Source organism: Taudactylus pleione, unplaced genomic scaffold (genome assembly GCF_031769625.1).
Source record: "Taudactylus pleione unplaced genomic scaffold, aTauple2 ptg000820l, whole genome shotgun sequence".
Lineage (NCBI taxonomy): Eukaryota > Metazoa > Chordata > Amphibia > Anura > Myobatrachidae > Taudactylus > Taudactylus pleione.
The window spans coordinates 686,892-701,087 of record NW_028285222.1 but is presented as its reverse complement, the minus strand read 5'-3'; the positions used below and the strand labels follow the sequence as shown (position 1 = coordinate 701,087).

Below are 14,196 nucleotides of genomic sequence, written 5' to 3'. Positions count from 1 at the left end.
CTTGTGCACAGATAATCTTCAATCCTGGACTATTGCTTGAGGAAAGATGAGAACTACAGATATATACAGTCAGGTCCATAAATATTGGGACATTGACAGAAATTTAATATTTTGTCCTCTAGTCACCACCACAATGGCTTTGAAATGAAACAAACAAGATGTGCTTTAACTGCAGACTTTCAGATTTAATTTGAGGGTAATTACATCCAAATCAGGTGAACGGTGTAGGAATTACAACGGTTTCTATATGTGCCTCCCACTTTTTAAGGGGCCAAAAGTAATGGGACAAACTAAACATTCCTAAATCTAACTTTCACTTTTTAATACTTTGTTGCAAATCTTTTGCAAGCAATTACCCCTGAAGTCTGGAACGCATAGACATCACCAGACGCTGGGTTTCATCCCTGGTGATGCTCTGCCAGGCCTCTACTGCAAATGTCTTCAGTTCCTGCTTGTTCTTGGGGCATTTTCCCTTCAGTTTTGTCTTCATCAAGTTAACTGCATGCTCAATCGGATTCAGGTCAAGGGATTGACTTGGACATTGCATAACATTCCACTTTTTAGCCTTAAAAAACTCTTTGGTTGCTTTTGCAGTATGCTTCGGGTCATTGTCCATCTGCACTGTGATGCGCCGTCCAGTGAGTTCTGAAGCATTTGACTGATTATGAGCATATAATATTGCCCGAAACACTTCAGAATTCATTCTGCTGCTTTTGTCAGCAGTCACATCATCAATAAATACAAGGTAACCAGTTCCATTGGCAACCATACATGCCCACGCCATGACACTACCACCACCATGCTTCACTGATGAGGTGGTATGTTTTGGATCATGAGCAGTTCCTTTCCTTCTCCATACTCTTCTCTTCCCATCACTCTGGTACAAGTTGATCTTTGTCTCATCTGTCCATAGAATGTTATTCCAGAACTGTAATGGCTTTTTTAGATGTTGTTTGGCAAACTCTAATCTGGTCTTCCTGTTTTTGTGGCTCACCAATGGTTTACATCTTGTGGTGAACCCTCTATATTCACTCTTGTGAAGTCTTCTCTTGATTGTTGACTTTGACACATATACACCTACCTCCTGGAGAGTGTTCTTGATTTGGCCAACTGTTGTGAAGGGGTTTTTCTTCACCAGGGAAATAATTATTTTGTCATCCACCACAGTTGTCTTCCGGGTCTTTTGGTGTTGCTGAGCTCTCCAGTGCGTTCTTTCTTTTTAAGAATGTTCCAAACAGTTGATTTGGCCACACCTAATGTTTTTGCTATCTCTCTGATGGGTTTGATTTGATTTTTCAGCCTAATGATGGCTTGCTTCACTGATAGTGACAGCTCTTTGGATCTCATATTGAGAGTCGACAGCAACTGATTCCAAATGCAAATGTCACACCTAGAGTCAACTCCAGACCTTTTACCTGCTTAATTGATAATGAAATAACGAGGGAATAGCCCACACCTGTCCATGAAATAGCTTTTGAGTTGATAGTCCCATTACTTTTGGCCCCTTAAAAAGTGGGAGGCACATATAGAAACAGTTGTAATTCCTACACCGTTCACCTGATTTGGATGTAATTACCCTCAAATTATATCTGAAAGTCTGCAGTTAAAGCACATCTTGTTTGTTTCATTTCAAAGCCATTGTGGTGGTGAATAGAGGACAAAATATGATAATTCTGTCAATGTCCCAATATTTATGCACCTGACTGTATATAGATATAGATGTATGAGGGGGTGGATCCAAAAGTCGGTGTCCTAGCCATGAATAACAGAGAAATTTAAGTTCAATGGCATTTCGTTTTCGACATTTACTTTTATACACTTCTCCCATCGATGCTCGCTCCCACCTCTTGATTCCGTTCAGGAAAAAAATCAGGTGATTGGGCCGCAAACCAGTCCTGTACAGCAGTCATGACATCATCATCAGACGTTAAGGTCTTCCCACAAATGTGTTTCTAGAGCTTGAGTGTGGCTTTTAGTAGGTGTCATCTTCTTCATTTGCAGATCTTTAATGACGGCTCAAATTTCACATTTCTCCATTTCTCAGTATTCTCAATTTTTCAACTTTTAGTGATGTTTTTCCCAACCTTTAGAGATGTTGTTCCGTTTATTACACAGTGTTCTATTAAGACCCCTAGTACATACATACAGAAAATCAATATTGGGCGACATCTACTACTACGTCAGGACACAGACTTTTGGATCCACCCGTATATATATATATATATGTACTTGATCACCTACATGGTGTACGCTCTAGACGCCAATGGTGTGGGAGGAAGATGAACATGTAGTTAGGCACCATGTAGTTATGTTGGCACTACAGTTCCCAGAGAGCCAGAGAGGACCCTGCTGACCATAACCCAACAGAGCAAGCTCGGACTTGTAGTTCCACCAATTGCTTACCTCCGTCATAGACAGACCTACAAGCCAGTCAGTACCTGTGGTATACTTATTATATATATGTTCCAACTTACAGACATGTGAATCCTGCAGAGACTCTCAAAAGCTTTTATAAATTAATTTTATCAAACATTTTTTAATCACCTCTCCCGTTGCTCGGCAATATAAACATTCATTCCATTGTCAGCATCAGAAAACGTAGTAGAACTGATTGAAAAACTACCAACCATGAAAATATAATTAAGGCGATTAGTCCTAGTGATTAGCATGCTGTACAGCCCCATGCTAACAAACGAGGAGGTTATAGTATTATATTATGTGCTTCTGCCAAAGAGACATTCTCTCTTCCTGGTAAATTCTACACAAATATATATATATATATATATATATATATATATATATAATCCCTGATGACAAAGTAAATGACTTTGAAACGTTGGAATACATTGCTTGACCCTACATGGTTATTGAGGTCGAAAGTGCCGCGTCAAAATTTTGCTGTAGTAATCCTGACGGATTGTGAGGAGTCTAGGCTTGGTTAATCTATTAGTGGGAGTGCCGATCCCCTGTGGTAAATATATATATAGAAGTGTGTATTGTGACGTATCCAGGGGTAATTTAATTCGGTAGAGGGTCAGTGGTACACAGTGGCGTAAGTTCATCTCAGATGCCCGGAGGCAAGTTATAATTTGGTGCCCCCACTGTCACATCTGCTGACACTGTATGTAGCAATTTGTATGCAGACAGGCTATAGATAGAAGAAGGTGCCAGCTGATGGTCTGACATGGAGCTCTCCACTAGTGTATGGTGGCTTCTCAGGCGCCAGGAAGGGGTGCCATGTATTGGGCGGCCATGACGGTATACGCCAGGTATATAATTACAGCCCTAAGTGGGGTGAATATGTTGTGGACAATTGAGGAGGTGCCCCTTCAGAGCTGGAGCCCGGGTGCAGGCGCCTCCATTTTCTCCCATACTTCTGCCCCTGGTGGTACAATGTAAAGAGCATTCAGGAACAAAAATAACAAAAACCTAGCCTCCATTCAGGGCACTACCTCACGGTTCTCGAACCTTTACTAACCAGAAAGCTAGTCTGCAAACGTAACACAGTCTATTATAGTCCTGTATCTCACAAGTATAGACACGGCCTCCTGGCCTGGCTTGGCTGCCACAGTCTCTTTTGGGCCTCCCTGTCCCATACAGGTATGGGCAGTGGCCTGCAGCTTGGCTGCTACAGCTTCACGCAAACACAGAGACTTGTGGTCCTTCCTGTCTCTTCACAGGTCTGGACACTGGCCTCCAGGCACACTGGGCTCTATAGCTGCCACAGTTCTACTTAGACTGTCTTCTCTGGCAGCCAGACTGGTCTGCCTCATCAGCCTCTCAGCCTCACCTGGGCTTTGTACACAAGGCAGCCCCTGTCCTCCTTGGACTGACTCCACTTGGCAGCCATTTATTCTTCCCTGTGTGGGCTGATCCCACACAGAATCCTTGGTTCACTATCGCCACCTTATAATATATATATATATATATATATATATATATATACACACACATACGCACACACAGTGGGGCCAAAAAGTATTTGGACATCCACCGATTGTGCAAGTTGTTGCACTTTAAACGATGAGAGAGGTCTGTAATTTCCATCATAGGTACACTTCAACTGTGAGAGACAGAATCAGAACAAAAAATTACGGAAATCACATTGTATTATTTTTAAACAATTTATTTGCATATTTTTTCGGAAAAAAAATATTTGGACAATCAAAAAGTATAACTCAATACTTTGTAAAGTAACCTCGGTTGGCAATTACAGAGGTCAAAATGTTTCCTGTAATTCTTGACCAGGTTTGCACACACTGAAGCAGGTATTTTGGCCCACTCTTCAATGCAGATCTTCTCTAGATGTGACATGTTTTGGGGCTGTCGCCGGGCAACACGGACTTTCAACTCCCTCCACAGATTTTATATTGGGTTGTGGTCTGGAGACTGGCTAGGCCAATCCAGGACCTTGGAAAGCTTCTTACAGAGCCACTCCTTAGTTGCCCGGGCGGTGTGTTTGGGGTCATTGTCATGCTGGAAGACCCAGGCGCGTTGCATCTTCAATTCTCTTACTGAGGGAAGGAGGTTTTTTCCCAAAATGTCACAATACATGTCCCCATTCATCCTCTCCGTACTACGGATCAGTCGTCCTGTCACCTTTGCAGAAAAGCATCCCCAAAGCATGATGTTTCCACCCCCATGGTTCACACTGGGTATGGTGCTTTTGGGATGCCACTCCTCATTCTTCTCCCTCGAAACACGGCGTGTGGAGTTTATACCAAAAAGTTATATTTTGGTCTCATCTGACCACATGACATTCTCCAAATCCTCCTCTGGATCATCCAGATGGTCACGAGCAAACTTTAGACGGGCATGGACATGTGCTGGCTTAAGCAGGGGGACCTTTCGGGCGCTGCAGGATTTGAATCCATGATGACACAGTGTGTTACTAATGGTAACCTTTGTGACTGTGGTCCGAGCTCTCTTGAGGTCATTGACCAGGTCCCCCCGTGTAGTTCTGGGCTGATCCCTCACCGTTCTCAAGATCATTGATACCCCACGAGGTGAGATCTAGCATGGAGCCCCTAGTCGAGGGAGATTGTCAGTGATCTTGTATTTCTTCCATTTTTTAATAATTGCGCCAACAGTTGATCTCTTCTAACCAAGCTGCTTGCCTATTGTCGAGCAGCTCATCCCAGCCTTGCGCAGGTCTACAATTTTGTCCCTGGTGTCCTTAGACAGCTCTCTGGTCTTGGCCATGGTGGAGAGGTTGCAGTCTGACTGTTTGAGGGTATGGACAGGTGTCTTTTATACAGTCAACCAGTTAAAACAGGTGCCATTAATACCGGTAACGAGTGGAGGATAGATGACCTTCCTAAAGAAGAAGTAACAAGTCTGTGAAAGCCAGAATTCTTGCTGGTTGGTCTGTGTCCAAATATTTATTTTCCGCAAGAATATACAAATAAATTGTTTAAAAATCATACAATGTGATTTCCGGAATTTTTTGATCAGATTCTGCCTCTCACAGTTGAAGTGTACCTATGATGGAAATTACAGACCTCGCTCATCTTTTAAAGTGCAACAACTTGCACAATCGGTGGCTGTCCAAATACTTTTTTGCCCCACTATGTATATATATACGCAATATATCAGTATATCATGTACTGTAAATAAGAAGTAAGAGTTCTGTGACCACATGGAGTGCTTTTATAGAGGTGACACCATATGCAGGCAAGTCATCTCTGCTCAAGGGCAGTTGCATATCTATAATGGGTGCAGGCAGGGCTGGATTAACAATGGGGCGGATGGAGCTGCAGCTCCACACCCCCATCAAAATAGGCCCACAGTATTGGTGCACTGCTGGAGACCGGAAAATGTAGTTTCCTATCTCCTCTCCAGTAGCACAGCAATTGGCCGCCCGTAGCCCCGCCCACTAGAACCCCACCGGGCCACCACCTCAAACACTTCCCCGACCGCCCGTCCAGACAGAGTGTCAAATACAAATGGCGGTGCAGTGGAAGGCTTAACAAGCGCTCCTTGCACCGCATAGTGTTTTGGTGCCGCCCACGCGCCATGTGTCCTGGTGAGGAACAGGAGGGGGGCGACAGCTAGGGGAGAGCTGCAGCCGGATGATCTTTTACAATGAGGGGTTATGATGATCCATCATCATCATCATCATCATCCTTCTTCACTAGCGCCGCAGTATATCTATATATGTCTCCTGCCCTGGCTCACAGCACAGCCACAGGCTCAGTGACGCGGCAGCGTACACACACTAAATGGAGGGAGCTGGGAGGAGGTAAACAGGATGCGGAGTCTGGAGATGTACCTGATATGCTGTTTAAGCAGGCATTCTTCCGGTGGGGAACCTGACCGGTCCCCGGAGCCAGCGCCCAGCACGCTCTAGACGCCAATGGTGTGGGAGGAAGATGAATGCTACGGTATGCACATCTTATCCTATTCCAGGGGCCATGCTGTGTAGCTGTCATGTCCTCTGTGTTTTAAGGTGGCCATTGCTGTTGTCTGTATTACGTATATTTCCTTAGGATGCTTCAGACGGTCACACCGCTGCCCTTCCAGCTCCCCAGAGCATCCTGAGGGTGCTCCGGGCATTGCTGTAATCATTGGCAATTGTGACTCCGCCCCGTGTGATGTCACACTGCGGGAGGCGTGGCCTGCAGCGGGCCCACAAATAATATTATATCTATCAAAATGGCCCTCGGCAGAAATAAGGTTCCCCACAACCAGTACTTTCTTAGTGTTTCTTTCTCCACAGATACTGGTACTGTAATAAAAACAAGTGGAAATACCTGAGTAAATGGGGATCACCAAGCATACATACAGCACGGGCTGCCACACAGGTGAAGCTTATGCACTAATTTAGGACATGACATTCGTGCACGGCCAGGAAGTTCCCCTGGGGTCTGTGGCGTAGCAGCAGAGATTGCTGTGGCACCAATAGGCCAGGAAAACAACCTCTATTGCTTTGTCGCTGTATTAGCTAAACCAGAGGTTCTCAAACTCGGTCCTCAGGACCCCACACAGTTTACGATTTCCAGGTCACCCAGCAGGTACACAGGTGTAGTCATTACTCACTGACACACTGTAAAAGAGCCACAGGTGGTGCTAATTATTTCACTTGTGAAGCTGTGAGGAGACCTGGAAAACATGCACTGTTTTGGGGTCCCGAGGACCAAGTTTTAGAACCTGTGTTCTCAAGCATATTTCCTCTTCATACCTCCAAACAAGGGTGATGGTCTCCACCCCAACTCCATTAAGTAGTACCGTCCAAATATCCGTTCTCCTTCAAAATGTGATAATGAATATTGGGTATTACTGACATATAATCAGTGTGGGGCATGGCAAGTATAATTAGGTGTAATCAGTATGGGGCACTGGTGGTATAATCTGCTAAATATCTACATAATTGTGTGAGGTCTGTCCCGTCTCCTCAATGCGCGAGCCCCAACATCTCCCACTGTGAGGGGCAGGGAAGTTGGACTGTGGGCCTGATTCAGAGCCGAACGCTCTGACCAGAGCGCTCGCTCTGAATCAGGGCCCTCCTCCCTGAAAATGGAGCGGCCTCCTGGCCACTCGCATAGCTGTGGGTGACCACCCACAGCATATGCGAGCGTCCATGATGATGGTCGCGATGGTTTTGACCATCGCGACCATCGGGCTTGCGACTGAGACCCCTGCGGTAGGGTCTCGCTACCGCAAGCCCTGGAGTGATTTTGGCTCTATCAGAGCCAAAATCACTCCCACTGACATCACTAGTGATGTCAGTGGGGCCGGCTTCAGATGGTAGGCGTTCCCACGCCTCCGTCTGGCAGGCACGCCCACCAAAGGGGGCGTGCTGTCAATCAACATCGACAGCACGCCCCCTTTGGTGCGAGACCCGGAGCGATGGAGAGTCCGTCGCTCGCCGGGTCTCGCGCGCATGCGCAGTGGGGGAACATCAACCCGCTTGCGAGCGTCCTGCGCTCGCGAGCGGGTCTGAATGACCCCCTGTATGTGTGGGGAGGTGAGGGCAGTGGCGGGGGATCAGAACAGTGGGTGGACCAGACAGAGTGGAGGGCCGAGCTGATATGTATGTATGCATGCATGTACTGTATGTATGTATGTGTCTATACACACACACGTGTGAAAAAGTTTTTGCCCCCTTCCTGATTTCTTCTATTGTTGTGTGTTTGTCACACTTAATTGTTTTAGATCGTCAAACAAAATTGAATATAAGACCAGGATGACCTGAGTAAACACAAAATACAGTTTTTTAAATGATCATATCTTTTATTGCAGGAAAATAAGTTATCCAACACCAACTGGTCCTGTGTGACAAAGTAATTGCCCCCTTAGTTACTTATTCAGTCAAATAACCAAATTGACTTGATAATCGGGTTCCAGTAGACTAGACACAATCCGGTTTGATTACTACCATCCTTGTGGAATCTAAAAATGGCATCCATGGGAGAGTGGCACGGCGATAACCACTGCTAACAAGAGCAGCATAAAGGCTCCTCTCACATTTGGCAATGATACATTGACAGCCCCCAAGTCTTTTGGGCTAATATTCTGAGGCCTGAGGAGTCAAAAATGTAACATTTTGGAAGACATGGCCCCCGTTTCATCTGACGTAAAGCGAACACAGCATCTCTCTCTCTCTCTCTCTCTCTCTCTCTCTTTATATATGTATATATAGAAGAACATATACGTTGGATTACTCTGTTGTGTACCTATGAACTTGTTTGCGAGTGGCGTCACCAAGGCACCGTTATAGTTTTACCAGTTGTTTAGCTGATCAGGGAAGTCACTGGACCAAACATTCGTTACTAGCATTGAAGTGCCAGCCTTTTGGACAACAGTCTGCAGCTACGACTGATACACAGAATATACACAAATGTGCAGGGTGAATGTACAGTATTTGTAATCCGATATAATTTTCTGCCTTCGTCCTTTGTGCAGTTCTAAGCATCGGAGAAGGAGGATTCTGGGAAGGCAATGCCCGGGGGCACGTTGGATGGTTTCCTGCAGAATGTGTGGAAGAGGTACAGCCTAAGCCAAGTGAAGGGCGGCAAGGTAAGAGACTGTCTCTGAAGCACTTTGCCCAGTGCCCATGTTGTCTATTGTAGACTTTGATACACCCACTGGCTTGTGGAGGATGGAATTCCTTGGTAATATTGGTAACAATCACCGGAAAAGAAATACAAGTTGATTAGACTGAAAGTCCCTAATTACAGTAGCCTGAAGCCTCCGTGATGTCATCTTCTGAATTAATTTGCTGTATGATCTGAGAGATTGGTTCTGGATTTAGTGCGTCAGTGATGTCACCGGTCCCTACACCTAATACTCATCATGACAGGGCTTCTCCCATTGGTGCATTATATCTCTGCTCCACCCCCCATTAGCAGTTTATGAAAGCCTTTGTGCAGAGCATTAGCGGTGAGGGGATGTATTTAATAACCCGGCGGATGGGATGCCGATCGCTATGCCGTTTTTAAATAGGAACATTAGATAGTGCACTTGAAAATGGCCATGGCCTCATGGGGAAGGGCCAGGGAAGAGATAGGGGAGGCCAGGAGATGCTGGGGATAAAAGAAGAGGAAGCTACAAGTGAGAATGATAATAAACAGGGAAATTGACAGGTCCAAACAGCGTGGGAACGCCCCCGTCAGGGAGGCACGCCCCCGGCACGCCCACCAAAGGGGGCGTGCTGTCAATCAACATTGACAGCACGCCCCCTTTGATCGGACACAACGAGCGAAGGACTTTCCTTCGCTCGTCGCGTCTGGCGCATGCGCACGACGGAGCTCCCTCCGTCGTGCGCATGCTCAGTCCATAACATCGACCCACTTGCGAGCGGACAGCCGCTCGCGAGTGGGTCTGAATCAGGCCCATAGACTCCTATATACTAAGCCTTGGAGAGAAATAAAATGGATGTCGATAAAGTACCAACCAATCAGCTCGTGACTTTAACTTTACAGGCTGCGTTTAAAAAATGACCGGAGCTGATCGGTTGGTACTTTATCTCTGTCCACTTTATATCTCTCCAAGGCTTAGTACATCTACCCCATAGACCAGAGGTAGGCAATCTCCAATATGCCATAGACCGCACTGGGACTTGTAGTTCCTCGGCAGCTAGAAAGCCAAAGCGTCTGAAGAAAGTGCAGTGCAGCACAGAAACGCGTTAGACAAAAAAGACCAACAATTTGGGACGCTTGGCTAGACACCAGCTCCTAATCAGGATTAGATCCACATCTAGTGACGTCGCTAGCTATCTGATATTGACGCTGACATGGAGACCTCACAGGGACATTTATACACCTGAGACATTGGCACCATCTGTCTGCCTAGATCCATCAGCAGAATGAGAAGTGAGGCGGGGTTGTCAGCACTAACAGAACCTGCCAATGTCTGCACTTCTCCTTGCTTTACATTCTAGCAGGTCGATATACAGATGTGTTCACATATATCTTACTTCCTTGCGCGTTTAAAGAGCCCTTCTAGTCGCGCCATCCTGTTTCGTAACTCGGCAGCTCCCTGTGTCTTTTCGTGCAACATTTTACCTTCAAATGTGTTTTATTCGCACTGCAATGCAGCTTCTGCTGATTAAAATGTTATGCGGCATGCCTATATGCAGTGTGCGGCTGTGGGTGTATCTGCATGTGAAATGCTACGTTACACTGTCGCAGCCGCTGACACTGTAACGTAGCATTTCGCCTGAAACTACACCCGCAGTCGCACACTGCATATAGACATGCCGCATATCGTTAAAATCAGCAGAAGCTGCGTGTGCGTCCTATTTGCATTGCTTTGCGAATAAGACGCTTTTGAAGGTAAAAAACTTGCAGGAAAAGACGTATTGCGTTACCGAGTTGCACGGCGCTCGCATGTTATGTTTAACTTGACTTGTAGCACATGAAGGTAAGATGTAGGTGGACATATCTATATAATCTGGCAGCACGTGCAATTCAGCTACTAGCCACCTCCATCGGAGCGACATGTAAATTTGGTGTTACAGTGACGTTATTACTTGAGTTGTCATTTCAGATATAGGGCCCCATTTACAAACGAAGTGAAATACCTGCGGCAATATTCGTTTAGTATCACTGTGATACAAACGAAAATTCCACTGGTATTTAGTAATACTTACCCCTCCGGCGAGGTCCCGCGAAGTCCAGCGGAATCCTCGTCCTCGACGAGGTCCTCTGCTGGGCTGCTGGCATCCTAACGCTGCCAGCGACGGGGCTTCAGGGTCATGCGCATGCGTGACAGTCCGTCTGCGCATGTGCATGACAGGGAGACCCGGCAGTGCCTGGAAGGCTTCGTTGAAGCCGGAAAGTCACCGCTGGGTCTCCATTGCCGGCAATGGGGCCCGCATCGCTCTCGCCATCTTTTAGATGGCGAGAGCGATGCTGTACAAACAGCGGTAATCTAAGATTACCGCTGTTTACTAAATACAGCAAAATGGTATAACCCCTTTAGCGAGCGCTAAAGGGGTTATATTTCGTTTGTAAATGGGGCCCATACTGTATTACCCTATTCTAGACTTATGCACCTAGCAACTGTCCAGCTGTTGCATAACTATATGTCCCAGCATGCCCCGGCAGTCTTTGATTCAAGGGGAATGCTGGGACTAGTTCCCTTGCAGCAATAGAGCCTTAGTTTGCCTACCTCTGCCCTATACGGCTTCCTAAATTTCAAGTATTAATCGCTGTGCAGTGTGTTCCACAGACATCACCTGCTCTACCGATATTTTTCACTATTGGCCATCAGTCTCCTCCTGGTGTTTCCCTGCTTGCTTCTGTTGGCCAGACCCAGTTTAAGGTCACCCACCAAAAAATAAACTGACAACAAAGCCATCTTGTTACTGTTGTATTTTCCTTTACTGCACTCGCTGTATCAGTTGCTGCAGTAATAGGACATTATTCTCCGTACTCTCTGAATTAGGCTGAGGATTCTCTTCCATTCTCTAAGTATATTTTTCCCATCCTTCATGTCAAGATAGCCGCGGACAATTCCCAAACCATGGGGTCATTGTTTAGTCATTATTTTGTTACCAGCACTTGTCCTCGTTTATGCTGCGCATGCAATTAACCTACATAGACGGTTGTGTTTCTCTAGGCGCTGTGCATTATTTAGATGATCTGAGTTGGATGAGGGCTGAAGGGAGCGAGGGCAGCGGGACCTGACTCAGGAATCTGTGCCATACAAACTCCTTGTTATCAAGAACCTTGTTAATAGGCTCTCAGAATGTCCTGAAGGCTTTTGTGCGTCCCACAATCTAAGCACTTGAAACGTTTCGGAGAGAATGGAGCTGTTAGAGCGAGACGTGAGGTGATATTTGCAGAGTGGTCCTGATCATACGGGCGAAATATTCAAGTACAAACCGCTGATGTGGCAGCTGGCTCCTGTGGCCTGTGGGAGACCCGGGCTTGGTAGCAGCTCTCTGTGGGATAATTTAGATCAGGCTTGCTATATAAGCTGTAGTTCCCGCCGTTGTGGAACTATAAGTCCCAGCATGCCCTGTCATCGGCTTTCCCCCTTCGATATGCAACCTAATCAGGGTATGATCCGCAGGACATGTTAATAGTACCATTGACACCAAGGCCTACCTAAACGTCGTCGTGCAAACTTCGCAATGTAAACTTTAAGTCGTATTCGTCGCTTTGTGAGCGCCATTTACCTCATCTAGCTTAATATTTTATTTAAACCGCAGGGCTGATTCGTGATACAAAAAGCATAAGTCCTAGTTTGAAAAAAAATTAAAGTGTGCGATATCAAACGTTACTACTGAATGGATAGGATGTTTTATAAAGGATTATGGGTTAAACCCACAAAATGGATTCCTCCATACTCAAAATGGTGGAATCACGAAGCAGTTTGGTGTTGTCACCCTTTCCTAGTGAGTCTATAGGCGGCTCTTCCCTTCAGTACTGGTTCAGACTTCATAATGGCTGCCTGCAGGCAGTTTAATCAAAAAGTGTTTTCTTTGCTGAAATGGGAGTATTACTAGAGAATTATCTGGAAAATAGCATTATATAAGATGCTTGTTGTACAAGACATTTCTTAATTCAATGTCCTTCAAGTAAACAAGACTCTCACTCATGTATAGCTCAGATTGTCTCTGTTAGATGGATTTTTCCACTGTATACAGCATCGCACAGCGCGTCAGTTTTCTGACAATAAAGACAGCTAATAAATATGGTCTCTGATGCTATATTTTATTTTGTTTGGTGAAAGAATTGATCAGTGATGGGACTCGGGTTGTGTTGCTCCCTGCCGCTGAGTTATCCTTTCATGCATGTTCTGCATTATTTCATAACTTACCAGAGCCGTCCATTAGGCACCCAAGGCTCTTACCAAATGAGACAACATTTTGCCCATCAGTCTATAAAATGTGGGAATCCGCAACAACATGGACGTACTGTGGCCACTTCTGAATGATCCAAGGCCCGGTATGTGCATGTTTTCCAAGTTTCCTGACAGAATCACACTTGAAATGATTATTCTTATTATTCCTACCTGTGGACCTTTTCAGATGCGTCAGTTCAGTAATTTATTTCCCTGTGTCCATCCAGGAGATATGGAAAACATGCCCTGTTCCATCAGGAACACTGCTTTTGTTCGTAAAGTTTTTCTCATATAGATTTGTCCTCATACATCTAGCCTCCTTGCGCATTAAACAGCCCTTCTAGTTGCGCCATGCCGTGGCGTAACTTGATAGCGCTGAGCGTCTTTTTGTGAGACTTTTTCTTTTCAAAAGTGTCTTATTCGCACACCGTTGCAAATAGTACACACAAGCAGCTTCTGCTGATTAAAATGATATGCGGCATGCCTATATTCTCTGTGCGACTACGGTTATATCTGCATGCGAAATGCTACGTTACAGTGTCACAGCCGCTGACACTGTAATGTAGCATTTCACATACAGATGCACCAGCAGTCACACACAGAATATAGACATGCTGCATATCATTTTAATCAGCAGAAGACGCTTTTGCATTGCTGTGCGAATATGACACAATTGAAGGGTAAAGTCACACGAAAAGACGCTCGGCGCTACCAAGTCACATGGCGCTCACGCGTTATGTGTAACGCGCACTTTAAGCAAACACTCCCCTTACCGCCGATACTTACCTTTGGGATGCTGGCGGTCGGGATACTGGAGCTGGGATCCCGACGGTGCTAGAATAAACACTAAACCATTTTAAATTAAATCATTCAATAATGTCAATAAAAAAACTCTTGCAGATA

General features: G+C 45.6%; 1 protein-coding gene across 3 annotated transcripts in view; it reads left to right on the top strand.

The window, feature by feature from the left end:
* Nucleotides 1–14,196, top strand: part of SHANK2 (SH3 and multiple ankyrin repeat domains 2) — a 607,737-nt gene that overhangs the window by 199,552 nt on the left and 393,989 nt on the right. For all 3 annotated transcript variants that reach the window (XM_088458264.1, XM_088458263.1, XM_088458265.1), the window contains one exon: nt 8,905–9,018. In XM_088458264.1, the coding sequence (XP_088314390.1) occupies nt 8,905–9,018 (114 nt within the window). The remainder of the gene's footprint in view (nt 1–8,904; nt 9,019–14,196) is intronic.